This window comes from Mirounga angustirostris, unplaced genomic scaffold (genome assembly GCF_029215605.1).
Source record: "Mirounga angustirostris isolate CCGP_5_RB_7025 unplaced genomic scaffold, mMirAng1.0.hap1 SCAF_13, whole genome shotgun sequence".
Taxonomy (NCBI): domain Eukaryota; kingdom Metazoa; phylum Chordata; class Mammalia; order Carnivora; family Phocidae; genus Mirounga; species Mirounga angustirostris.
Genome location: NW_026991721.1, coordinates 95,726,638 through 95,754,324, shown reverse-complemented (window position 1 = coordinate 95,754,324; position 27,687 = coordinate 95,726,638). Strand labels below are relative to the sequence as shown.

The following is a 27,687-nucleotide window of genomic DNA, read 5'->3' as shown; positions in this document are numbered from 1 at the left end:
GTCTTATTGGCCTAGGTGCTGGGACACGCAGTTCTAACTGCGGGTTTTCAGCAGTGGCTGGGCCCCCATCAGGCCCTCCTCCATCCACAGCTGCCCGGGAACACAGTCTCGCTGGCTGGCACAACTCTGCATTAAGGGCCTACTAAGACAACATCTGGGTGTGGACGCCACCTCTGGTCCATCAGGGCAGACCAGAGGAAAGAGTGATGACTCACAAGGCAAATAGTCCTGCTGTCCCCCAACCTACATTCGGTTCATGATTTCCCTTGTGCATTATTAGCTAGTTGTTTGGTTTTTTTTTTTTTAGCCTCGCCTGGGTCCCTCCCCGATTCCCACCATTTCTGGTCTGCCCGCCCCACCACAGGGCAAGCCTGGCACAGGAAATGCAGAACACAGGGAGACTGAGCTCTCTGCCCCCAGCCCCTACCCACCCATCACAGAAGCCTAGAAAATAAGATCCGTGTTTCTAGACTATTTTAAGCACTGACCTCCACATGGTTTGGGAGGCATGGAGGCTGATCTACAGCAGGGAAAACAGAGCCAGGTGGTAAACGGGTGTGGGGAGGTTGAAAGAACCAGAAAGAAGCACAGAGTGGGGCAGGGCAGAGCAAAGGTCAAGCTCAGTCTTCAGCTCTTAGGGGAAGTTGGCTTCTGGTAGGAAGGTTAAAAACAGCATCTGGACTATCCCCTCTCATGCTGTTTCTCTCTCTCTCTCAAATAAATAAATAAATAAAATCTTTTTTAAAAAAAAGAAAAAAGAATCTGGGGCGCCTGGGTGGCTCAGTTGGTTAAGCGACTGCCTTCGGCTCAGGTCATGATCCCGGAGTCCTGGGATCGAGTCCCACATCGGGCTCCCGGCTCAGCGGGGAGCCTGCTTCTTCCTCTGACCCTATCCCCTCTCATGCTGTTTCTCTCTCTCTCTCTCTCTCTCAAATAAATAAATAAATAAAATCTTTAAAAAAAAATTTTTTTTAAAAACAGCATCTGGAATCACCTCTACTCCCACCTGACTTTGCCTATTGAAAATATGACTGGTTTTCCGGCCCCTGGAGTCCGCCCTTCAAGGGGAAGTGTCTGGGGACACCCCATGGAGAGCTCCCCTGTGGGTCTGCAGGCCTTGCCCACACTGGGCTGAGCTGGGAGGCCTTTGCTCTCCAAGACACCCAGAACCCCTCCACAGGCTCAGGGGCCCCCTGGGAACCGGTCTCTACTCCTGGGCAATGCCTGCCTTTTTGTTTGGAGGAGATAAGCCACTGCTACTCTACCAGACTCTGTCCAGAGCCCAGACCCCTCCTGGGGGTTCTCCCGCTGCAGGCCTGTGGGGCACCCAGTGTGATTTCTCCTCGTCCACAACAAGGGACCAGGCCTTGCCTTGAAGACCCCGGAGGATGAAAGCAGCCCAGGGAGCCTGGGAGGGGCAGGTGCTGCACCAGGAGCCTCCTCCTGCAGAAAAAGCAAAAGGAGAACAGCAAAGAGATGAGACCTGAAAAGGATTCCTCTAAACCACTGCATCTGGCAAGGCTTCTCCCAGGCCAGAGGAGAAGCTCAGAGAGAAACTGGGGGTCCATGAGGGATTGCTGGAGGGAGAAAGTGGATGGAGAAAAGCAACTGCCATGGGGAGGCGGGGAGGCGGGGAGGCTTGAAGGCAGGGGGAAGGAAAGTGTGACCCAAGGGTCAGCCGGCCACAAAGCAGGGATGGCTCCTGGGCCTTCAGTGCAGAAGTGACACTCTGGAGTGATGCTTCTTGGACAGACTGGCCATCTAGAACCTTCAACTCAGAGCAAAGGGTTGAGATAGAAAGCTCGACTCTAGAAGCTGCTACCTGACTAGAAATAGAACGTCCCCAGGAAAGAAAGGCAGAACGTGGATTGGGTGCCCAGGTGGAAAGGAGCAGCCAGCAGGTGGTGAGGACAGCATGACCCTCGGCCTTGGCACCTGAGATCATCTCCCACGGACCCACCCCCCAGCAGGAAGGGGGGTTTGAACCGAATCATCTCTTGGGTTCCGAAGAGTCCTTGGTGCTAGGCTTGGGTGCCTGCGCCATCTGAGGACCTTACTAGGACATCAGATTTACTCAGGAGCTCACCACATTTCCACTCACCTCTCCGGGGACTCCAAAGCCTGACACTTCCCCATCAGACTAGCTTGTCGGAGAACTTCCTGTAGTCGCCATTGGAACTGCTGACATGGCCACTGATGGTGAAGGGTGGACCCACCTCCAGCTCCTTCAGGTTCCTGAGAAAGATGATCCAATCATCTGGGTGGCTGAGAACCTGGCCTCTCCTTGGGAGCCCAACTCCCTAGACCAGAGCATGGGAAGAACTTCTGGCCATGACTCCTCAACTGACTCATCTTCCAGAACAGGAGCTGGCCCATGTCTCGGAGCCGGACGAAGAGCGGACCTGCCCTAGGGCAGCGAGTGGACAAGACGGCTTACCGCAGGAGCACTTCCTGACCCCCACTCCCTAAATCCCGGGTGGTCTCCATTTGCTCCTCTCTTTTGACACCACATTGTGCCCGAGATTATGTTATTTGTAGTCAGGCCCATGTCCACCACAGACAGTGAAATGCTTAAAGACAGAGACTATGCTCATCGTACCTCCTAGAAACTAATACCACAACACCTGCAACAATAGATCTTTCCTGAATAAATGATGAGTCGATGACGAATGAATGGTTGGTCCCTGCCTGAGGGCAAATGATAAGAGGATCGCCATCAGCAGAGTCTCACATAATCCTGTCCGAGTTCGAGTTTTTATTCATGGTAATTTCTAAATAGACCCCGGCTCCTTCCTTTTCTCTTGTTTGCTTAGGGGCATGGAGAGGAGACAAGGAAGAGGAACAGTGTGTTTGGGCTCCATACCTATCCACACCCAGATCTGCTCTGAATCTACTCACCGGATCTGGTACAAGTTGAAGACAAAATTAGGCCCTAAAAAGACAATCAGAAAAGAGAGGATTAGTACCTCCAGGGAAGACCTGCCCATCACGCTTCTAGGAACATCTGGTGCTCCCTCACCCCATCTGGGAGGAGCAGGGTGGCTGCGCTGGACCTCAGGATGCTGTCGGAGGGCCCCAAGTTCCTGCACTGTCTGCTGTCTGCCCCACGCCCAGGGGTGTACCCCATCTTCCCAGATAGAACCACCAGCTTTTGGGGCAACTCCTGCAGCTAGGCATCCCCCCTTTAAGGGTACTGATTACCCTGGGAAAGAGGCAGTCCTAGCTTAGAGCCCAAAAGCAGCAGACCCGGGCTTGAATCCAGACTATACCACTCTCTAACCCTGTGACTTCAGCCTTCCGGTTTCATCTATAAAAAACAGAAACTAAGAATTCCAACCTTACACGGAATTTTGAAGAAAATCCTATTAGGCAAAAGTCCACTGGCACATAGTAGGTGCTCAGCAAACATTCGTGGAAGCTGTGGAAGCCAACTGCAGGTCTGAGACATGCTCTCCGCCTCCAGGGATGCCAGCATGCCCGCCCAGCTCCCCCCGGGTCCCGTGGGAAGTGCAGATATGGCTCGGAGCTGGGAGACTCCCAGGGAAGCAGAAGCTGAACCCACAGGCAGGGGGAGAGATGCACAAGGAACCAGAGTGGGGGACCCCAGTCTAGCCTGGCGCCCCTGGCCTCGAGGCCCACACAGGCCTTGGGGATGGACACTGGTGGGCTCTCAGGAAAGAGAGAGAGACAGCCTCCGGCTGGGTAGGAGGAGCCCTCACTCCTTCAGTGAAGGCCCAGTACCCCACCCCCACCCATTCGAGGGCTCTGCCACCCCCACTCAAGTCTTCAACCACTGCAGCCGCCACAGGAAGTGTTTCTGCATGATGCCATGCTGGAGAGTGTGCAGCCCCACCCAGCCTTGCCGACGGCTACAGGAGAGGAGGGACAGGCCAGCGCTGGGCTGCTGGGCTCCGGCGCTCACTCACCCTCCCAGCAGTACCCACGCTGGTACCACTTGGCCAGGCTGTAGCCCAGGACGGACACGAGCAGCAGTGAGAGCCCCACGCCGAGGATCAGGCCCAGGGTGCGGATGGAGTCGTCACCTGCAGAGACACACGGCCCCCTCCGTCGGCTGCCTGTGGCCCTCTCAGAGCCCTCCACCTTGTTCCGAGTCTCCCCCCCTCCCTCCTCACTGCCATCAACATGAGGGCTCCCCTAGGAATCGTGATCTGAGCTAGCTAGCGGAGCTAAGTCACACTAAGAGAGCAGCGTCTGATACCCGAGTTTTTAGAGTCAGTTTTGTTTATCCAAAGAAACAGTTCTTGACCACAGATATAGTATGGAAATGGGAGGGCCTCCTGCTTATTGGAAAGGGCACTGCAGTTTGGGGGAAGAGCCCAGGAGGTCTCGCCTCAGCCTCGCTCGGTGGTCAAGAAGAGCAGCCTGGAGGCCCCGAGAGCAGAGACCAGAAGATCCTCAGTATCCTCCCCACAAAGCCCCTGGAACGCATGGCAAGGTGTTTACTTTCAAACTCTGTTTGCTGCTTATACTTATTGTTTCTTCCTTTTTGTGGTATGAGCTCTTAGCTAAATTTATATTTTATTTGTAAAGCCAAACCAAGGGAGAACGGGAAGAAGGAGGGACGGTGGGGGGTAGGGAAGGGGGGAAGGAAGGAGGGAAGTAAATGAGGGAGGAGAGGGCAGGAGGGAGTTGGGAGGGAGGGGAGAAGGAAGGGGGAGGGAGGAGAGGGCAGGAGGGAGTTGGGAGGGAGGGGAGAAGGAAGGGGGAGGGAAGATGGAGGAAGGAGGGAAGAGGGAGGGAGGAGGGGGGCAAGGAGAGAGGAGGGAGGGAGATTGGACTCCTCCAAGGAGATGAGATGGGCCTAAAGCAGAAGCAGAGAGGGAAGCCAGCATTGCAGAAAGAGGCTGACAATGGGGGCACAGAGAGAGAGGCCCACCTGGTGGGCCAGGGAAAGAAGAGGAAGGCCAGCTCCACTCCTGCTGGATGAGCACCAGGTATATGGAAGAATCAACTGATCCCATGTCCATGGCCCTGGGTCCTGAGGCTCTGGGGGTGTTGCCAGGGGGCCAGGAGGTGTAGTGCATAGCAGGCTTGCTTCCAAAGCCCAGGTCCATCATTTGCAAAATGTGGGACCTGAGCAACCCCCTTTCCCCCACTAGACTTCAGTTTGCTTTTATGGAAAATAAGCATGATGATAAATACACATAGAGTTGCTGTGTTGATTAATGGAGGAGCATTACAGAAAGCAGCCAGAAGACCCAGCATACACTAAGTGCACAAACAATGTGAACTACAACATAGTTGTGGTCATTATCAGCATCACATGATGTGATTGTCTTGGTAAAATATTTCACAATCTCCCCTGCCCAAGCCTTTCACTCCCCCATGCCCCTTGGCCCTTCTTCCCCCTGACGCATCCCAGCAATGAGAAGGTGAGGCCCAAAGGCAGAAAGAAAGGGTCTGTCCTCCTAGTTTTCTATTTCAAAAGCCCAGGCCCTTAGCAAAATAGAAAGGATTCACAACTTAGATAAGAGATGAGCGAAAGCAAGACTGCCCTCCGCGTCATACCAGGAGAAAGATCTCCAGCCTAGGGGAGGAAAGGGAAAAAGCAAGAATAAGAGAAGCAGGGGGAAAAAAAACACTGGAAAACATTGAAAAGATGTCAGTGGGTCCCAGAGAGAAAGTCCTTGTTCCCTGATCCGAAGCTGAGCCCTGGGGAGGCAACAGAACTTCCAGGCAGAACTGTAGGATCTGAGAGCCGGATGGAGCCCCAGAAAGACAAGAGCCCAGGAATGATAGTTGCATGGAGCACCTTGGCGGACAGAGCCTCAGACAGCCTTGGAGAGTTGCTGTGCCCTCTCATGGCATGGGAGCAACCAAATGATTTCTATCCCCAAGAGAAGCAGGGAAGTCACAGAGAGACCCTCTGGACCAGAGAGAGTCACACAGCTGAGATCTCGGGACACCTCCACAGTCCCCTGCCTGGCTGAGGCTCAAAGCCCAGTCCAGATGACAGCCACTGCCATGGGTGCCCACGTGAGCACATGGCATCAGGGACTATGCACCCTTCTCCTAATCCTTACATCCCCAAGAAATGGGGAGCACAGGGATCCCCAAAGCCACTAATGGCATCTTCTCTGTGCCAGGCACTTGTTTGAGACACTTGTCTTATAGCAATAAATAAAATATGTTCTCATGGAAATTATATTTCCGTGGAGAGAGACAGACAGTAAAGAATAAGGGAGGGAGGGAGGGAGGGAGGGAGGGAGGGAGGGAGGGAGGGAGGGAGGGAAAGAAAGAAAGAAAGAAAAAAAAAAAGAAAAGAGAGAAAGAAAGAAAAGAAAGAAGAAAAGCTCTGTGGGGATGAGAGCACAATTTTAAATAAAGCAGTCAGGGATGGGCTCTCGAAGAAGGTGACAGTTGGGGAGAAGGCCCCACAGGAGCTGAGGAAACGCCATGCAGGTGGGCTGGCTACAGTAGAAACATGCTGGGCAGAGTGGGTGGCAGGTACAGTGGAGGCAGGAGCATGCCCAGCATGTTCCAGGAGCATCACAGAGCCCCAAGTGACCGGCAGGGACAGAAGGGATGAGGGACAGTAGCAGGAGACGGATACTATAGTTCCTCAAAGGCAATAAGGGGAGTTTGGGTTTTCCTCTGAGCAAAGTCACGAGAGTCACGAGAGGATTCTGAGCAGAAAAATGACATGATGCCATGTATTAAGAGGACACTCCGATGGCTACTGTGTTAAGAACAGATATGGTAGGAGGGTGATGATGAGAAGGGAAACCAGTCAGAAGCTGGTTCCCAGCAAGAGACAGTCACTGAGGAAAACAGTGCAAGGAACAGAGAGGCCAAAGTCCAAGAGACCATCTGTGTGGGTCACAGAGAGCGTGACAAGAACCCAAGAGCTCAAGTCTTCACCAACGAGGGGGGTGACCCAGGAGTGGTGGACAGATGATTCAACAAGGCATGGGAGGAGTATTCGTGGTGTTTGTGGAAGCTGAGGTTTTGAAGGGTTTCATCAAAGAAAAGTACCAGGAGGAAAGCACCAATAGGGAAATCACAGGCCTTCCAGAGATCCAGCTGTTGAGGGAAAGAGGTGTACCAGCTGTGTTGGCTACCATTTTGTCCCCACCCGCAAAACGCAGCCTTCTGGCTTAGGTGGCTTTCAGACACATGAATTACTCTATTTCACCTCTTTATCTTCCTAGGATGCTCTTTAACTAATATTCTTTTTCTTAAAGAAGATTTTATTTGTTTTTTTAAAGATTTTATTTATTTCCTTGGGGGGGAGAGAGAGAGAGAGAGAGAACAAGCGGGGGAGGGGCAGAGGCAGAGGGAGCAGACTGCCCGCTGAGCCCTGATTAGGGCTCGATCCCAGGACCCTGAGATCATGACCAGGGCTGAAGGCAGACACTTAACTGACTAAGCCACCCAGGCGCCCCAAGATTTTATTTATTTGAGAAAGAGAGAGAGAGAGACGGAGAGCAGGGGGAGGGGCAGAGGGAGAGAATCTCAAGCAGATGCAGCGCTTAGTGGGGAGCCCAATCTTGGGCTTGATCCCACAACCCCAAGATTATGACCTCAGCCAAAACTAAGAGTCAGAGACACTTAACTACTCAACCGACTGAGCCACCCAGGTGCCCCATCTTTAACTAATATTTTCTTTACTTAATTCTCCCTTTTGTATACCTTTCCATTCTTCTTATATTTCATGCACACAAGAAGTACACAGAATAACATGATAAACATCCATGTGCCTACCATTAAGCTTCAAAGAATTCAAAAATTCCACCATTACTGCTTATTAACTTCAGAGTAGCCTTCTCCTACCTCTCCAAGTAAGTCCTCTCAAATTTAATGTTTAGCTTCCCTAGGCCTGTTTTTTATACTATTTCATTTTTTCCCATTATGTGTATGTGTGTTTATATATGTAATTGTTTTGCTTATTTTCAAACTTTAAAAAAATGATGGTAGGATTACTTCCATTTCTGTCCATGGCAGAATAATAACAGACCAGATTTACTCTCCCCCATTAAACATCTAGAAAACCAGACAGAATAGGCAAAATAATGGAGAAAGGTCTGCAAGATGATGATTCTCGAGAAGCAGAAATGAAACACGGGGCGTTCTGTGACTGCCCAGCTTACTGCCTGGGGTGGGTTCCCAAATCCCAAGTACAGGGAGGTGGGACCCAAAGAGAGTCCAGCTGTTCAGGTTGAGGAGAAAGATCTGGCACCTGGGAGATCAACACAGCTCAAATTTATGGGACAAGAACACCAGAGGGGAAGGCTGCACAGAGAGATTTCCAAATCTGCAGAAGAGTTCCCTGATGTCTCTGGTTGTGGTTTGTCCTTTAAATTTGCTTATGGCATCTTTTTTGAGCAAAATTTAAATGTGTACTTTAGTTAAATTCACCTATAGTTGTGATTTTAAAACTCTTATTTAAGAAATCCATCCTGAGGCACCTGGGTGGCTCAGTCAGTTAAGTGTCTGACTCTTGATTTCACCTCAGGTCATGATCTCAGGGTCATGAGATCCAGTCCCACATTGGGCTCCATGCTGGGTATGGAGCCTGCTTGGCATTCTCCCTCTCCCTCTGCCTCCTCCCCTCCCCCAAAAAAATCCAGGGGCACCTGGGTGGCTCAGTCGTTAAGCGTCTGCCTTCGGCTCAGGTCATGATCCCAGGGTCCTGGGATCGAGCCCCGCATCAGGCTCCCTGCTTGGTAGGCAGCCTGCTTCTCCCTCTCCCACTCCCCCTGCTTGTGTTCCCTCTCTCACTGTGTCTCTCTCTGTCAAATAAATAAATAAAATCTTGAAAAAAAAATCCATCCCTACTCCAAGATACACCCCTTAGTTTTCTTCTAAAGTTTTAAAGTTCTATTTTTCACAGTTAGAATATTCATCTACCTAGAATTCACTTTTTGGATGTGTTCTAAGGTAAGGATCTAATTTTTATATGGAAAGTTATTTTTCCATACTTTGCCCCTAATGATTTTCATTGTTGTCACTTTCATGTAACAAGTTTTCCATATACGTTTGTTTCTTTTCTTGGGCTCTGTATTGTCTTCTGTTGGTCCGAATGTTCATCACTATAACACTCCTACCTTATCTTAATTACTATAGTTTCATAATAAAAATGGAACCTTGATCACCGGTAAAATAAATACTCCTCCTAATTCTCCCTCAAAAACATGTAAGTTATTATGGATACTTTGCCTTTCATTTATTTTTTTTAAGGGTTTTATTTATTTATCCGACAAAGAGATCAAGAGAGCACAAGCTGGGGGAACAGTAGAGGGAGAGGGAAAGTAGGCTCCCCGCCAAGCAGGAAGCCCAATGAGGGGCTCGATCCCAGGACCCCGGGATCATGACCTGAGCTGAAAGCAGACGCTTAACGACTGAGCCACCCAGGTGCCCCTCCCTGTGAATTTTAGAATCAGCTTTTCAAGATTACCGAAATCCTCTATTAGAACTTGGGGATTGCCATGGGTTTATAGGTTCATTTGGGTAAAACTGATGTGGAGTCTTCAAATTTATAAATATGGCATATATTTTCATTTATCTGTATCATCTTTTTTTTTTTAAGATTTTATTTATTTGTCGGGGCGCCTGGGTGGCTCAGTCGTTAAGCGTCTGCCTTCGGCCCAGGTCATGATCCCAGGGTCCTGGGATCGAGCCCCGCATCGGGCTCCCTGCTCCGCGGGAAGCCTGCTTCTCCCTCTCCCGCTCCCCCCGCTTGTGTTCCCTCTCTCGCTGTATCTCTCTCTGTCAAATAAATAAAATCTTTAAAAAAAAAAAAAGATTTTATTTATTTGTCAAAGAGAGAGAGCACAAGGAAGGGGTCAGTTACCCTGAGATCATGACCTGAGCTTAAGGCAGACGCTTAACCAAATGAGCCACCCAGGCATCCCTGTATCATCCTTTATAAGCTATCATGTGTTTTGCAATTTCCCCTTTAAAGGTTTTCCATACCTTCTTGTTAGGTTTATTCTTAGGATCCAAATCATAGCTCCAGAAATGAAAACCACACGTCCAAGAGAAAAATATACTGGATGGGAGTAACAGCATCTTATCTAATGTCTAATCTTAGACATTACAGAAGAATCAAAGCTGTGCACCTGAAGACACAGCAACAGCAACTTACCCAAAATAAAATACAGAGAGAAAAAAAAAAAATGAATGGAAAGAACACCAGCGAGGTGTGGGACAACTCCAAGCAAACTAGTATGTGTGTAATTGGAGTCCTCAAAGGAGAAAAGGACAGAAGATATATCTGAAGGGCTTTGGCCAAACATTTTCTAAACTTAAAGAATCCATCAATTATCTACTCAAATAATATCCCTCCTTCCCTATGAGGAATTCTGGCACCCATGGTTGACATCAAAACCTATTTTCCTTTTCATTACATCAAAGAAACCCTGGACTATCTGTAGGAAGACAAGGATTACATTTCCTTTCTACCAAACCTCCATAAGAATCACTATTTTCGGGCGCCTGGGTGGCTCAGTTGGTTAAGCGACTGCCTTCGGCTCAGGTCGTGATCCTGGAGTCCCGGGATCGAGTCCCGCATCGGGCTCCCTGCTCAGCGGGGAGTCTGCTTCTCCCTCTGACCCTCCCCCCCTTAATGCTCTATCTCGTTCTCTCTCTCAAATAAATAAATAAAATCTTTAAAAAAAAATCACTATTTTCAACTAGAGTATATGTATAAGATGGAAAGTATGCCAGACAAGGACATGGTCTCTCTAGTAAGACCTTGGCCAGGGGGTGTGTTGTCTGTGTTGCTCATAAAGGGCAAAACCAAATATTTAGAATCAAACAAAGCAGATGAATATGTTGGGGTTGTATCTTCTCAGTAGAAATAAAGAAGCATAACCCTTCTCTCCTGTGAGATGCCTACGCTGAGGTGGAATGATCTTCAAGCACAGCCAGATATTTCCTCAGAAATTATTTAGGATAGCTCTATTAGAGGAATGATTCGAGATGAACAGGGAAAACCCTAGGATCTTATATAGAGAAATAGCATTTCTTCGAACTCTGATACATTGCACTGAAATGCGGGTTTCATGTAAGTCTCAGCAACTGTGACATTATGTTAAAGTAATAAACTGAATAAAAACTGTTTCTTCTCCACTAACTCTAAGTTTTGGGAAGGATCAATAAAACAATGTTGGTCCCAAAGATGGTGCTATAGGTGAGAATTTTCTCCAGTTTTTCAAATAGGCTGTCAGATGTGCAAGTCCAAAAAAATCTACCACCACTTTTTTGGTTTTGCTTTTGGGGGCTGCAATATTATTGACATTCTATATTTTCAGAGAACTAAATAAGAGCTCACAGACGCTAAATATTTACCCAAATCTGAGGAGCTCTACATGCCAGAGCCACAGCCAGAACCCAGTTATTTCTGGTTCCAAAGTCCATATCCCTTTCATTATCCTTTATTGTTTAAAATTACTTGCTCTGGAAGGCTATTAGACAGAAATTTTAAAAATTTAGATGACATCTCCAAAGCTATGGTAACACTTTTTGGAATAGTTTATATGAAGCTTTTTTATGTCATCCCTAATACAATACATCCAATTCAATACACCCACTACCATACCAAACTTAGAAAAGGACTCATCCTTTCATTATCTACAGCAGGGAGGCATATATCCACAGGACCCAGAAACAGCTTCAAATCACTAAGATGTTTGTTTAAAATGATGTTATTTAAAAACAGAGCCCTGAGGCACCTGGGTGGCTCAGTCAGTTGAACATCTGACTCTTGATTTTGGCTCAGGTCATGATCTCAGAGTCTTGGGATCAAGCCCTGAGTAGGGCTCTGTGTTCAGTGGGGAGCCTGCTTGAGGATTCTCTCTCTCTCCCTCTCACACTCTCTTTCTCTCTCTCAAATAAATAAATCTTAAAAAAAAAAATTGGGAGTCATATTTTGTACCACTCGTGGCTGTTACTTGATTGGGGGAGTACTTCTCTCAACCCCCCACTATTATCGTTAAGATGCAGATTTGTGTATGGCTCCATTGCCATATGGCTAATAAGGAGTAATACTGTGACCTTTTATGCCTACTTCTCCCTCTGACCCTCTCCCCTCTCATGCTGTTTCTCTCTCTCTCAAATAAATGAATGGATAAAATATTTAAAAAAAAATATTACTGTGACCTTTTATTAGTCCTGATCCCATAAAGGACCACGGGGCTCTGGGAGAAGAGATGCATTCAAGACTATCCTCTACATCTCCTTTCCCAACCTGCTTTACTACTCCCCCGAGTCATGCTGATTGGCCCAAGTTCACTAGTGGGCTGGGTCAGTGAATGTCAAAAGGTCATGGCCATGGCTGTTCTATTCCACTTCCTCCTTCCATGTGTCTGGAACAGTAAGCAACCAGTCTAGCCATCATAACCCCCTCATTTATGCTCAGGCACTCTCCTTATGACAGTTCCCTGTCCTTGCAAGCCAGAGCATGGTAAGATTCAGGATTTGGATTTGGGTAAGGAGGACAGGAAAAAAAATGCCCCAAGCATCTTCAGCCATGGTCACTGCTCCAGCCAAGTTTGCAAGACAGATCTGTGGGGACTTGAGACACAAAACCTTTAATATAATGTTACTTTATCTTACTTTAACATCTGTCTCCTGTTTCTTTATAAACATCTCTCCCAGAGATTTTGTGTAGTCTATGGTAGGCCTTCGGTATTCCTGGATATGGCCAAAAAATCATCAACTCCATTAAAACCCTTTTTAAAAGCCTGTACACACTGACTTCACAAGCCAGCCTATACTTGTCCTTATATAAAGTACTGATCTAGGAAACTCAGGTTTTTAGTAAAGAAGAAAATTGGCATAAAGTGTACTTGGAAAGACAAAGAAGAAAGAGGAAAAAGTGGAAGAGGAAAAGAAGAATCTGAGAATAAAGGAGGGTGAAAGGTTAGGAGGCAGGGGAGGAAAGGGAAGAATTGAGAGAAGAAGAAATGAGTGAATATGTGGTTTGGGGTGAAATTATAATTTCCCTTTTTGAAAACAGAATCAGGACACAGGAGAATATAGTCAGTTGTCATTATGTCAAACAAATAGCATGTCTGAACTTAGCCACCCAAATAAATGGCATAGTAACCACACATGCAAAGTGTAGCATAAGTATATAGATAAAACCAAATGCAAAGAAGGACAGAGACCCCACCTAGAACAGAACATGATTCAAAAAATAGGAGTAAACTCCTCAAAATCACTTCACTCTTTAGAAGCACTTACTAAAAGCATGCAATAAAATAAAGGACATTTACAGGTAAAGGAAGATTAAGGAAACAAATCAAGGACTACATAATATCATTATGGAGATATTACATTCAATAGAAACAGCATAGGTATCATTAAAAATGAAATTATTGACATAGAGACAAAGCTTAAGAATAGCATGGAGGATGGGGAAGAAAAACTCAGAAATTAAAGTAATTAGCGAAAAAGCTAAAGTTATGGAAGACAAAGATGACCCAATTGAAGGAAAATTGGTAACTCTGAGGTTGAAAACCCAATACATTAAATAGAAAATATTCTCAAAAAATATTTTCCCAAATAATAGGACACAAAAATTCCCAAAAATAGGACACAAGAGGGGAGCCTGGGCGGCACAGTCAGTTAAGCATCCAACTCTTGGTTCTGGCTCAGGTCATGATCTCATTGATGTTGGGGCATTGCTGTTCTCAAGCCCTCAAAGAGGACAGAGCTACATATATATACATCTCCATTTATTTCCATACGTTATGCATGTAAAAATCTGAATGCACATCAATAACTCCAATATAACACCAGAGGGTTTATTCTACATTTCTTCCTTTTTGTGGCTGTAACTCCATCATCCAAGAGTGAGATATCTGGCTTCTATTATTAATTTATTTATTTGATTAATCCTCTGTATGTATTCACTTCCTATCTCTGCTGCCCACACTCCCACCCCCCACCCCCCGCCCCCCGCCCCCACGCTCTTATCACCCTGCTTCTTATCTGACACCTCATACTGGGCTGCCCTGTCATGGCTTTTCAACTCACCCTGTGTGGGCCCTGGCCCTGTGCCAGGCCACTCTTCCAGGGGATATCCTCTGTACCCTGCTTGGGTTTGACTCCCCTTGCTGGGCCATCGCCTTCAACCCCACCATGGATGTCTTCCTCATCCCATTCAGGCCCTAATTCCAGTGACAGATTACGCCTTCAGGAATGCCCTCCTTACCCTGCTTGGGCTCCCATATCAATGAACACATCTACCACCAAAATCTTGTCTTCTAATTACCATTTTCCACTCTAGGAAACTAGGGTTCCTTGGATAAAAGATTTATTCCAGGACTGGCAGGAAAAGTACAGAATGAACTTGTAAATCTTCTTGTCCCCTGTCCCTACCTCAAAAGAGAAGGGTCTAAAGAATAATGGGGGCATGTCAAAAGAACATAGAGGGGCACCTGGCTGGTTCAGTTGGTGGAGTGTGAGACTCTTGATCTCAGGGTCATGAGTTCAAGCCCCACCTTCAGTGTAAAGCTTATGTAAAAAAAAAAAAGACATATAAACCAGCTTCTATTGGCCGAATCATGATAGTTTCAACATCAAGATAAATTATAGCAGTAACAACCACTGGATAACATAGAAACCTAAATCCATACAGATATTAATTAATTAACTAATGAAAAGTTTAGTGCATAATGGGATATATACATGGTTTCAAATCCCTTCTCACAGAAACTTATTTTAAGAAAGAAAACTCACTTTACAGAGGGGAAGCCTGGCAAACACCACTCTAATCAAGTGAGAAAGTGAACATCAGCTGCAGTGACCCACACACAAAATGTGTGCCTCCTGACAGGAGGCCAGGGAGAAGAATACAGCATCATTCTGTGACATTCCTGCCAAAGAGGCGGAACCTACATCTAATCACAGGGAAACATCACGCAAACCCAAATGGAGAGCATTTTACCAAATAGCTGGCCTGCAATCTTCAAAAGGGTAAAGGTTACTAAAATCAAGAGAAGATTGAGGACATGTTCCAGACCAAAGCAGACTAAAAAGACATATAACTAACTACGACCTGTGATTCTGAACTGGGTCCTTCTGCTATAAAAGCCAATGTTGAACAATTGACAGGACCTGAATAATCTGAGGGAGTAATGTATTGATATTAATTTTCTGATTTCGATCATTATATCCCAGTTATGCAGGGAAGTATCTTTGCAAGGAAACACACTCTCTTCAGTTGTGATGGGGGCATCAGGTTAATAACTTACTCTCAAATCATTCGTGGAAAAATTTTGATTTACATTTTTATATATATAGTTTCAACTTTTCTATAAGCTTGTAATCATTTCAAAATAAAATAATTTTTAAAATGCAGTTGGTCCCTATCTAATGGTTTATAAAATCTCCATTTTATAAATGAAAAAGCGAAGTTTAAAAGAATATGGTATGGGGCGCCTGGGTGGCTCAGATGGTTAAGTGTCTGCCTTCGGCTCAGGTCATGATCCCAGGGTCCTGGGATCGAGTCCCACATTGGGCTCCCGGCTCAGCAGGGAGCCTGCTTCTCCCTCTGACCCTCTCCCCTCTCATGCTGTTTCTCTCTCGCTCGCTCTCTAAAAAATAAAAATAAAATCTTAAAAAAAAAAAAGAATATGGTATGAATGGTGTATATATCTATATATTTTATACATATATATGTACAAACATATTTATATATTTTATGTATATTTTCCAAAAGAATATGTTGTTACATGCATATACTTTGTATATACATTTGTACAGATACGTTTAAGTATTTTATGTCTGTTTTTCAAAAGACTATACATTTTGTTACATGTGTATATATAATTTTTCTGGACAGATACAGAAGAGAAATGATGCAGTGATCTGGCAGGGCCAGATCTGGGTGGTGGTGGAAAGGTGCTTTTATTTTTTATCTTCCCTCATGGTTTCAATTTTATTACCAGGTACATTTGTTAGTCTAACTTAAAAAAAAAAAAAAAACAAGAGATTTCTGGAAAGTGAGATTCTGTACCATTTTTTTTTCTTTTTGTGCATTCAAATAAATGAGTATGTTAAGCATTTGTACACATACACATTTTAAAATGTCTATAATTAGGGTAAAAGTTTAACAAGGGTCAGATATCTTCCATCAAGTTTTGAACAATTTTGGTAGCAGGAAGACTTTACCTGATGTTTTACTTAATTTTGGCTTTCTAATTTAAAGATCTGAGGAATTTCTCTAGGTGACCAATTAGCAAGGATTCTGGAATGTACGGACTTCCTTGAAGTATCTCAGGATCTCAGGACCGGGTTGCTGAGAAAAGAAGCCTCTCACCTATTAATGTAGATGTGTGCTTCCACTACTCTCATCAAAACCTCATCCTGTAGATAGGTCTTCAAATCTACCCTCCTGGGCACCTGGGTGGCTCAGTTGGTTAAGCGACTGCCTTCGGCTCAGGTCATGGTCCTGGAGTCCCGGGATCGAGTCCCTCATCGGGCTCCCTGCTCAGCGGGGAGTCTGCTTCTCCCTCTGACCCTCCTCCCTCTCATGCTCTCTGTCTTTCATTGTCTCTCTCCCAAATAAATAAAATCTTAAAAAAAAAAAAAAATCTACCCTCCTGTTCGGTTCTAAGACCTCTGACAAGCATTTTCCAAACTTAAAAGATTTTAAATGTAGAAGTTTAAATAGGTTTTAGATTTTATAAAACCCTGTGTGTTCTCTTCCATATCTGTTTACGTGGTGCCTTATTAGTACAATCAAGGGGCTTTTCCTATTGTTTTTGTTGTGTTTGGCTTCCTGATAATGTCCTTGTAAAATCAAGAAAGTCTACAGCAAGAGAGTCTACTCAAACATGGAATGCTTAGAACAGATTTTAGTTTTCAGTGTATCTCTTGATAAGAGATGAAAGAGAAGCCTCCCTCTCTCAAGGCAATTACAGGTATAGACGTTTCAAAAAGCACTTCAAATGAAAATTTACATGAAGTTTCAGAAGACCGTCAGACAGCAAGAAATCACTTACAGAATTCTAGAATCCTTGGGCAATACAGAACAGAGGTTAAGAATTTGAGTGCTGGCCATCAAAAGGAATGAGATCTTGCCATTTGCAACGACGTGGATGGAACTGGAGGGTATTATGTTGAGTGAAATAAGTCAAAAAGAGAAAGACATGTATCATATGATCTCACTGATACGAGGAATTCTTAATCGCAGGAATCAAACTGAGAGTTGTTGGAGTGGGGGGTGGGGTGGGAGGGATGAGGTGACTGGGTGATAGACACTGGGGAAGGTATGTTCTCTGGTAAGCGCTGTGAATTGTGCAAGACTGTTGAATCTCAGATCTGTACCTCTGAAACAAATAATGCAACATATGTTACAAAAAAAAAAAAGAAGAAGGTAGCGGGAGGGGAAGAATGAAGCGGGGGAAATCGGAGGGGTGGACGAACCATGAGAGACAATGGACTCTGGAAAACAAACTGAGGGTTCTAGAGGGGAGGGGGGTGGGAGGATGGGTTAGCCTGGTGGTGGGTATTGAGGAGGGCACATTCTGCATGGAGCACCGGGTGTTATGCACAAACAATGAATCATGGAACACTTCATCTAAAACTAATGATGTAATGTATGGGGATTAACATAAGAATAAAAAATTTAAAAAAATAAAAAATAAAAAATAAATAAATAAATAAAAATAAAAAAAGAATTTGAGTGCTGGTACCAAACAGACACGAATTTGAATCTCAGCCCTACTTTGAGCAAGATACTCAATCTCTCCCAAGCTTATTCATCTATCTAATGGAAATAAAAGTACCCACTGCTTCAAATTAATAGATTTCTTTGAAATACTGTATTCTATCGCAAAGAAAGCACTTAACAAATATTAAAAGTAGCAGTTGTGGTTGTTGTTGACTTTTTTTTAAAGATTTTATTTATTTGAGAGAGAGAATGAGAGAGAGCACATGAGAAGGGGGAGGGTCAGAGGGAGAAGCAGACTCCCTGGTGAGCAGGGAGCCCGATGCGGGACTCGATCCTGGGACTCCAGGATCACGACCTGAGCCAAAGGCAGTTGCTTAACGGACTGAGCCACCCAGGCACCCCTGTTGATCACTTTGTATTTATTTATTTTTTTAAAGATTTTATTCATTTATTTGACAGAGAGAGACACAGAGAGAGAGGGAACACAAGCAGGGGGAGTGGGAGAGGGAGAAGCAGGCTTCCTGCAGAGCAGGGAGCCTGATGTGGGACTCGATCCCAGGACCCTGGGATCATGACCTGAGCTGAAGGCAGTCGCTTAACTGACTGAGCCACCCAGGCGCCCTGTTGATCACTTTTTAAAAATATCATCACTGTCTCAATCTACATTCCCAACCTCACAATTTCACATATGGGTTAAAACAGGCTCAGGGACCACAGTGACAAGGATAGAAGGAAGAGGGAAATGACTACTTTCTATATGCATCAAGATATTCTTCACAAGAACTGGAATATGTGTCCATTAGGCTGCTGATTGGTACCAGGTTGTAGTTATGAATATTAGGTGGTGAGGAGTTTTCTTCTGAACTTTTCCTCTGGTTCCCTATCAGCTCTAAGTAGAGCCCCAGGACCAGCCTCCTATCCTTGGCATTCTATGCTCCACATGGCATTCATTCCCACACTCCCGTACACTGGACAGTATTCATGGGGTCCCTACTCCGTGCCAGGTCCTGCACTAGACCTGGGCATAGAGTGATCAAGGCAGACAAGCTCCCCGCTTTCATGAACTCATGCTCTATGGGGAAGAGGCATGTTAAATAATCATCCTAGTAATCAGTTGATCAAAAACACACATTCTAGGAAGTGTGGTGTGTCAGAGTGCCTTTAGAACAGGGGAACTTGAGCCATTCTGGGAGGTTAGGGAAGCCTCCTCAGAGGAGGTGACATTTAAGTAAAACCTGAATCAGAAGTTAAGAGCATCATTTAAGGCAAACAGAACTATGTGTGCAAAGGGCCTGAAATAGGACAGAGCATGGGACATGCGCAATAAAAAGTGCAAAGACGAGTGTGAGACCAGAGTATGTGCTGCTGTGGGATGGGGGGAGAAGGAGCAGGAAGTGGGGCACAGAGAGAAAGGGGCACGGGAGGAAATGGAAGAGATAAATGGCGTCTTAGAGTACATGTCAGGGATTCTGAACTTTATTGTAAGAGCAATGGGAAACCAATCAAACCATTTAAGCAGTGTAATGTTGTGACCAAATGTGTTCTCAGCACCACTCTGACATGTGTGTAGAATAAATTAGGGGAGAGCCAATAGAGAGGCAGGCAGACCACCTGGGAGGCAGGAAGAGAGTGACCTGAACTTGGGTAATTATCATCTTGGCTACGGAATACATGGAATCAGTAATCCAAACCTCCCGCAGCTGAACAGGTAACTTTGGTGGAAGGGCTAGAGTATTATAGTATTAAGGCTTATATTCAGTTAATTAGGAAACTAGCTCAGGCCAAAACAGGATTTTACTGCCTTGGTCCACCAGCTCTGTAACAGCCTCTTTAAGGTTGTTCAAGAATAAAGGAGTCAGATAAAATGCAGAATGCCTGGGTGCCTCAGTCGGTTAAGCGTGTGCCTTCAACTCAGGTCATGATCACGGGATCCTGGGATCGAGTCCCACATCTGGCTCCCTGCTCGGGGGGAAGCCTGCTTTTCCCTCTGCCTGCTTCTCCCTCTGCTTGTGCCTGCACACTCTCTCTTTCTCTCTGACAAAGAAATAAAATCTTTAAAAAAGAGAGAGAGAGAGAGGAAATGCTAGCATGGCAGCAGGAGAAGATCCTTCTCCAACGAAACTGGTGAAAAATGAAAACAACAACAACAACAACAAAAAACATTTAAAGCTCTGGAAATGGTTCTAAGGGCAAACAGCAACTAAAGAAATATCTATGCAACAAAACCTATGAAAATCTGGTAAGAAAGGCAAGAATATGTGCTATTTGAACCAAGACCACTGTCCCCCTCCCCTCACTCAGCCCAGCAGAGACTCCACTCCAGACTGCTGCATCCAGGAACACAATGCTCCCACTCCCATCTCGCCCAGTTAGAGGGCTTTCTTCCCAGGAGGACTGGGGCCTCAGCAGTTCTCATCCCGCCCCTAGCTAGTGTTGCTAAGGCTAAGCTCCAGGAGAGTGCAGTTGAGAAGTGGGGCTTTCTCTTCCTCCCAGCCCCCTTTCATTGGATGGGGGCAACTCCCTTGGGCAAGGCATGCTGAGAATACTGGGTGCCCTGATTACCCTTGCCTCAGCTTATGAGGATGAGCTTCCACACCAGGAGAGGCAAACCAAGAGGACCTCAGGCTGCTGCTCCCCACCCACTGAGTGCTCAGGTCCTAGAGAAGGCTCTCAGAGAGGGATCTGCCATTGTCTCCACCCCCAGCTCCATAGCCCGGGCTCAGATTTTTTTCTGGGGGGCGGGGGGGGAGCAGGCCATAAAACAGCTCATAATATCTTCCCACAGGAAAACTGACTTCCTTTGCAACAGAACACGGAGAAGTTCAAACCGAAGCTTTGCTCTCAGCAGAGTGGAGGCTGTAGAGAAAAGCAATTGAAGTGAGATTCAGGGATTTAATGAAGACACAGCTCAATTGTAGGCTAGCTAGTTTGTAGGAGAGAACCAGGGAATAAGACAGCTGGGAGAAACCTTTGGCGGCCAAAACACATGTCAAACAGAGATCTCAGAAACGATTCCTTCAAAGGAGCCACAATTTGATTAGATTCATTTGTAAAGCAATTAATACCCTAAAGCTTGCTGAAAACAACAGAGCAATCCACCAGCAATTAATGGAGTTTAACAGCTGGGTGTGGTCAAGAAAAGCAAGGAAGAGAGCACTGCAAATACCAATGTCATCCCAGGGCAACTGTGGGCATATTCAAAGCTGCATCTCCCTCAGGAGCAAACAGCATCAGAGGCCAAACACTGTGGGGAAAAGCAGACTTCACTAAAATAATCCAGCCAATCACTAAAAAATAAACAAGAAATAATAACATGCCTGGGACCAGTTGCCAACAAAAATAAATCTATGACACATGCAAAGAAATCGAAAGTATAAAATATACTCCAGAAAGAAAAGGAGGTAACATGAATTGTCTGGGAGAGTAACAAGATGTTGGATTTAACAGAAAAAAAAACTTCAAAATACTCATTAAGAGTCCCTTCAGAGAACTAAAGGAAAGCGTGGTTAAAGACGTAAAGGAAGATATGATAACAATGTCACATAATACAAAGAATATCAATAAGGCAATAGAAATTATAAAAAAGACTCAAATGGAAATTCTGGAGTTGAAAAGTACAATAACCGAAATAAAAATTTCATTAGAAGGGCTCATCAGTAGATTTAAACCAGCAGAAGAAAGAATTAAAGAACTTGAATCACTAGATTGGAAGAGATTATGCAAGCTGAAAAACAGAGAAAAAAAGAACGAAGAAAAGTGAACTAAGCCCAGAGAAACGGTGCACCATTTCACACCAAAAAAGTGTGCCAACATACATATAATGGAAGTACCAGAATGAGAGGAGAGAAATAGCAGAGAAAATAATTTTTTAAATAATGGCAGAAAACTTCCCAAATTTATTGAAAAATAACCTACACATCCAGGAAACTCAATAAACCCCAATATGATAAACATGAAGAGATCCACAAACAAATATGTCATGGTAAAAAAGGCCAGAAGTCAAAGACAAAGAGAAAATCTTGAAAGCATCAAGAGAAAAAAGGACTGGTCACTTACAAAGGACCCCCAATAAGATTAGCAGCTAGCTTCCCAGCAGAGGCAATGAAACCCAGAAGCAGTGGAATAACAAAATTCAAATTGTTCAAAGCAAAAAAAAAAGAAAAAAAAATCAACCAAGAATCCCATATTCAGCAAATCTCTTTCAAAAATGAAGTTGAAATAAGGATTTTCCCAGATGAACAAAAACTAGGACAATTTGTTGCTAGCAAACCCACCTTATAAGACTACTAAAGGTTTTTCTTCAGGCTACAAACAAATGATCCTAGATGATTATTTGAATCCACACAAAGAAAACAAAGGTAATTATGTATCAATAAAGGTAATTATGTAATTATTTTAAAGTATAAATGCATATTTCTCTCCTTCCTTCTTATAACTAATTAAAAAGCCAATGTATAAATAATATGTATATAATGTAATGTTGGACCTATAACAGAAAAATGTAATATTGGTCAATAACAACACAAAGGAGGTGGGTGGGAACAAAGCTATACTGGGCTAAGGAAATAACTGCAGTTAGTAAAGTAACATAATGCACAGGTGGGTTTGTAACGTTAATAGATGTGATGTATATAACAATAATACACAAAAGTGGGGAAAACTGAATAGAGCTATATAGAAATAATGTTTCCATACATCACTGGAATTAAGCTAGTAAAAATCTAAAGCTGATTCTGGTAAATGAAAATGTATATGATAAACCCTAGAGCAACCACTTTAAAAAACTGAAAAAAAATTAAAGAAACTAAAGTGCTACATTAGAAAAATATCCACTTGATGCAAAAGAAAGCAGTAAAGGAGGACTAGATAAAAAAAGACACAAGCCATACAGAAAACAGAAAATAAAATGACAGATATAAATCCAACTATATCAATAACAGCATTAAATATGAATGGATTAAACAATCAAATAAAAAGGCAGAAATTGTCAGACTGGGTTAAAAAAACAACATGGATCGGGGCGCCTGGGTGGCTCAGTCATTAAGCATCTGCCTTTGGCCCAGGTCATGATCTCAGGGCCCTGGGATCAAGCCCTGCATTGGGCTCCCTTGTCCGTGGGAAGCCTGTTTCTCCCTCTCCCACTCCCTCTGCTTGTGGTCCCCTCTCGCTGTGTCTCTCTCTGTCAAATAAATAAAATCTTAAAAAAAAAAAAAAAAAAAAAAACGTGGATCAACTATATGCTGTCTGCAGGAGATACAATTTAGATTCAAAAAAACAAACAGTTGACTATAAAAGGACAGAAGTAGGTAACATCGTGCAAACAGCAACTAAAAGAAAGCTGGAGTGGCTTCACTTATATCAGATAAAGTAGACTTTTAAAAAATATTACTAGAGAGGGGCGCCTGGGTGGCTCAGTCATTAAGCGTCTGCCTTCGGCTCAGGTCATGATCCCGGGGTCCTGGGATCTAGCCCTGCATCAGGCTCCCTGCTCCGTGGGAAGCCTGCTTCTCTCTCTCCCACTCCCCCTGCTTGTGTTCTCTCTCTCGCTGTCTCTTTCTGTGAAATAAATAAATAAAATCTTTAAAAAAAAAAAAATTACTAGAGAGGCACCTGGGTGGCTCAGTCAGTTAAATGTCTGACTCTTGATTCTGGCTCAGGTCATGAACTCAGGGTTGTGAGATCGAGCCATGCATCAGACTCACGCTGAATGTGGAGCCTGCTTAAGATTCTCTCTCTCCCTCTCCTCCTCCTCCCCCTCCCTTTCTTAAAAAAATGTTACTAGAGATAAAGAGGGACATTTCATAATGATAAAAGGGTCACTCCATCAGGGACGTATAGTAATTATAACAGAGCACCAAGATACATAAAGTAAAAACTGGCAGAAATGAAGGGAGAAACAGAAAACTCAACAATAGTTGAAAATTTCAATGTCCTACTTCCAGGATTGGCTAGAACAATTAAATAAAAGATTAACAAGGAAACAGAAGACTTGAACAACACTATAAATCAACTCAACCTAAAAGACATCTCTAGTCAACAACAATAAAATATATATTCTTCTCAAGTGCGCACTGAACATTCTCCAGGATAAACCATATATGCTAGGCATAAAACAAACTTCAATAAATTTAAAAAGATAGAGTAACACCAAGTATTTTCTCTGACCACAATGGAATGAAATTAGAAACCAACAGCAGGAAAAAATTTAAGAAGCTCACAAGTATGTGAAAATTAAACAACGAACTCCTAAATATGACCCATAACCAACAAGTCAAATAAGAAATCAAAAGAGAAATCAGAAAACACTTTCAGATGCATGAAAATAAAGACACAACATACCAAAACTTATGGGGTGCACCTGAATCAGTGATTAGAGGGAATTTTGTAGTTGTAAATGCACACTTTAAGACAGAAAAAAGATCTCAATAGCTTAATGTTCCACTTTAAGACACTGGAAAATGAAGGACAAACCAAACCTAGGGCAAGCAGAAGGAAGGAAATTAGTGAAATAAATAGAAAACAGAAAAACAATAGAGACTATAAAGGAAACCAGAAGTTTGTTTTCTGAGAAGTTCAACAAAACTGACAAACCTTTAGCTAGATTAACCAAGAAACAAAAAGAAAACTCAAATTACTAAAATCAGAAATGAACAAAGGGACATTACTACTGACCTTACAGAAATAAAAAGGAGTCCTATGAACAATTGTACACCAACATATTAGATAACGTTGATGAAATGGACAAATTCCCAAAGATGCAAACTTCTAAAACTGGCTCAAAAAGAAATAGACTATCCAAGTAGACATAACAAGTGAAGAGATTAAATTAGTAATCAAAAACCTACACACAAAGAAAAGCCCAAGTCCAAATATCTTCACTACTGAGTTAATACCAGTTCTTCACCAACTCTTCCAAAAAAACAGAAGAGGAGGGAATACTCCCAACTCATTTTTTAAGGCCAGTATTACCTTAATAGCAAAACCAGACAAAGATATCCTAAGAAAATTACAAATATTTCTTATGAACTTGGGACACAAAAATCCTCAATAAAATACTAGTAAACTGGATCCAGCAACATATAAAAAGGATTATATGCCATATCCAAGTGAGAATTATCCCAGAAATGCAAAGTTGGCTCAACATCTGAAAATCAATTAATATAATACATCATATCAATAGAATTTTTAAAATTACATGATTACCCAATAGATGCAGAAAAAGCATTTGCCATAGATCAATGGAACAGAATAGAGAGCCCAGAAATGGACCCTCAACTCTATGGTCAACTAATCTTTGACAAAGCAGGAAAGAATGTCCAATGGAAAAAAGATAGTCTCTTCAACAAATGGTGTTGGGAAAATTGGACAGCCACATGCAGAAGAATGAAACTGGACCATTTTCTTACACCGCACACAAAAATAGACTCAAAATGGATGAAAGACCGAAATGTGAGACAGGAATCCCTCAAAATCCTTGAGAACATAGGCAGCAACCTCTTCAACCTCAGCTACAGCAACTTCTTCCTAGAAACATCGCCAAAGGCAAGGGAAGCAAGGGCAAAAATGAACTATTGGGACTTCACCAAGATAAAAAGCTTTTGCACAGCAAAGAAACAGTCAACAAAACCAAAAGACAACCAACAGAATGGGAGAAGATATTTGCAAGTGACATATCAGATAAAGGGCTAGTATCCGAAATTTATAAAGAACTTATCAAACTCAACACCCAAAGAACAAATAATCCAGTCAAGAAATGGGCAGAAGACATGAACAGACATTTCTGCAAAGACGACATCCAAATGGCCAACAGACACATGAAAAAGTGCTCAACATCATTCTGCATCAGGGAAATACAAATCAAAACCTCAGTGAGATACCACCTCACACCAGTCAGAATGGCTAAAATTAACAAGTCAGGAAACGACAGATGTTGGCGGGGATGTGGAGAATGGGGAACACTCCTGCACTGTTGGTGGGAATGCAAGCTGGTGCAGCCACTCTGGAAAACAGTATGGAGGTTCCTCAAAAAGTTGAAAATAGAGCTACCATATGATCCAGAACTTGCACTACTGGGTATTTACCCCAAAGATACAAATGTAGTAATCCGAAGGGGCACGTGCACCCCAATGTTTATAGCAGCAATGTCCACAATAGCCAAACTATGGAAAGAACCTAGATGTCCATCAACAGATGAATGGATAAAGAAGATGTGGTATATATATACAACAGAATATTATGCAGTCATCAAAAAAATGAAATCTTGCCATTTGCAACAACGTGGATGGAACTAGAGGGTATTATGCTAAGGGAAATAAGTAAATCAGAGAAAGATAATTATCATATGATCTCACTGATACGTGGAATTTGAGAAACAAGGCAGAGGATCAAGGGGAAGGGAGGGAAAAATGAAACAAGATGAAACCAGAGAGGGAAACAAACCATAAGAGACTCTTAATCTCAGGAAACAAACTGAGGGTTGCTGGAGTGGAGGGGGGTGGGAGGGATGGGGTAGCTGGGTGATGGATATCGGGGAGGGTATGTGCTATGGTGAGCGCTGTGAATTCTGTAAGACTGATGAATCACAGACCTGTACCCCTGAAACAAATAATACATTATATGTTAATTAAAAAAGCATTTGAAAAATCCAACACCCTTTCATGATAAAAGCACTCAAAAAACTACGAATAGAAGGGAACTTCCTCAACTTGATAAAAAGCCTTTATGAGAAACCCACAGCAAGGTTCCAGGATCCAAGATCAATATATAAAACTGTGTTGTATTTTTGCAACGAACAATCCAAAAATGAAATTACAAAACAGTCATTCACAATAGCATCAAAAAGAGTAACACAGGGAGAAACTTAATAAAAGTAGTGTGAAACTTATACTCTGAATATTACAAATCATTGTTGAAAAAAATAAGGAAGATCTAAATAGATGGGGAAACATCTCATGTTCAAGGATCAGAAGACTTAATTAATATTGTTAAGATGGCAATACTCCCCAAACTTATCTACAGATTCAACACAACCCCATCAGATTTCCAGATGACCTCTTTGTAGAAATTGACAAGTGGATTTTAATATTCACACAGGATTGCAAGGGACCCAGAAGAGCTAAAACAGTCCTGAAAAAGAAGAAAAATATAGGATCCATACTTCCCAATTTTAAAACTTACTGCAAAGCAATGGTAATCAATCATTGATATAGATCAATGGAATATAACTAAGGATCCAGAAATAAATCCATGCAACTATAATCAACTGATTTTTTTACAGCGAGGCCAAGACTATTTAATGGGAAAAGAACTGTCTTTTCAACAAATTGTGCTGGGACAACTGGATAGCCACATGCAAAATAATGCAGTTGGACCCTTACCTCACACCATATATAAAAATTAACTCAAAATAGGTCAAAGACCTAACTGTAAGAGCTAAAACTATAAAACCTTTCCAACAAAATGAAGGGGTAAATATGACCCTGGATTTGGTTAAAGATTCTTACATAAGACACCCAAAGCATGAGCAATGAAAGAAAAAAATCAGATTTCATCAAAATGTAAAACTTTTGGGGGCGCCTGGGTGGCTCAGTTGGTTAAGCGACTGCCTTCAGCTCAGGTCATGATCCTGAAGTCCCGGGATCAAGTCCCGCATCGGGCTCCCTGCTCGGCGGGGAGTCTGCTTCTCCCTCTGACCCTCCTCCCTCTCCTGCTGTCTGTCTCTCATTCCCTCTCTCAAATAAATAAATAAAATCTTAAAAAAAAAAAAAAAGTAAAACTTTTGGGCTTCAAAGGACACCATCGATAAAGTGACACTCCCCACAGAAAGGGAGCAATTATTTACAAATCATGTATCTGATAAGGGACTTGTATCCAAAATATAAAGAATTCTTACACTCAAATTCAAAAAGACAAACCAATTTTAAAATGAGTGAATGATCCAAATAAAAATTTCTATAATGAAGATATACGCATGGCCAATAAGTACATGAAAAGATGCTTCTGACATCATTAGTCATTAGGGAGATACAAATCAAAACCAT

General features: G+C 43.5%; 1 protein-coding gene across 1 annotated transcript in view; it reads right to left on the bottom strand.

The window, feature by feature from the left end:
• SMIM35 (small integral membrane protein 35) overlaps positions 1–27,687 on the bottom strand; it is a 77,922-nt gene that overhangs the window by 14,379 nt on the left and 35,856 nt on the right. The window contains exons 2-4 of the mRNA XM_045894939.3: positions 3,927–4,043; positions 2,899–2,932; positions 2,102–2,235 (exon numbers count right to left, since the gene is read on the bottom strand). Coding sequence (XP_045750895.1) covers positions 2,136–2,235; positions 2,899–2,932; positions 3,927–4,043 — 251 coding nt within the window. The 3' untranslated portion in view covers positions 2,102–2,135. The remainder of the gene's footprint in view (positions 1–2,101; positions 2,236–2,898; positions 2,933–3,926; positions 4,044–27,687) is intronic.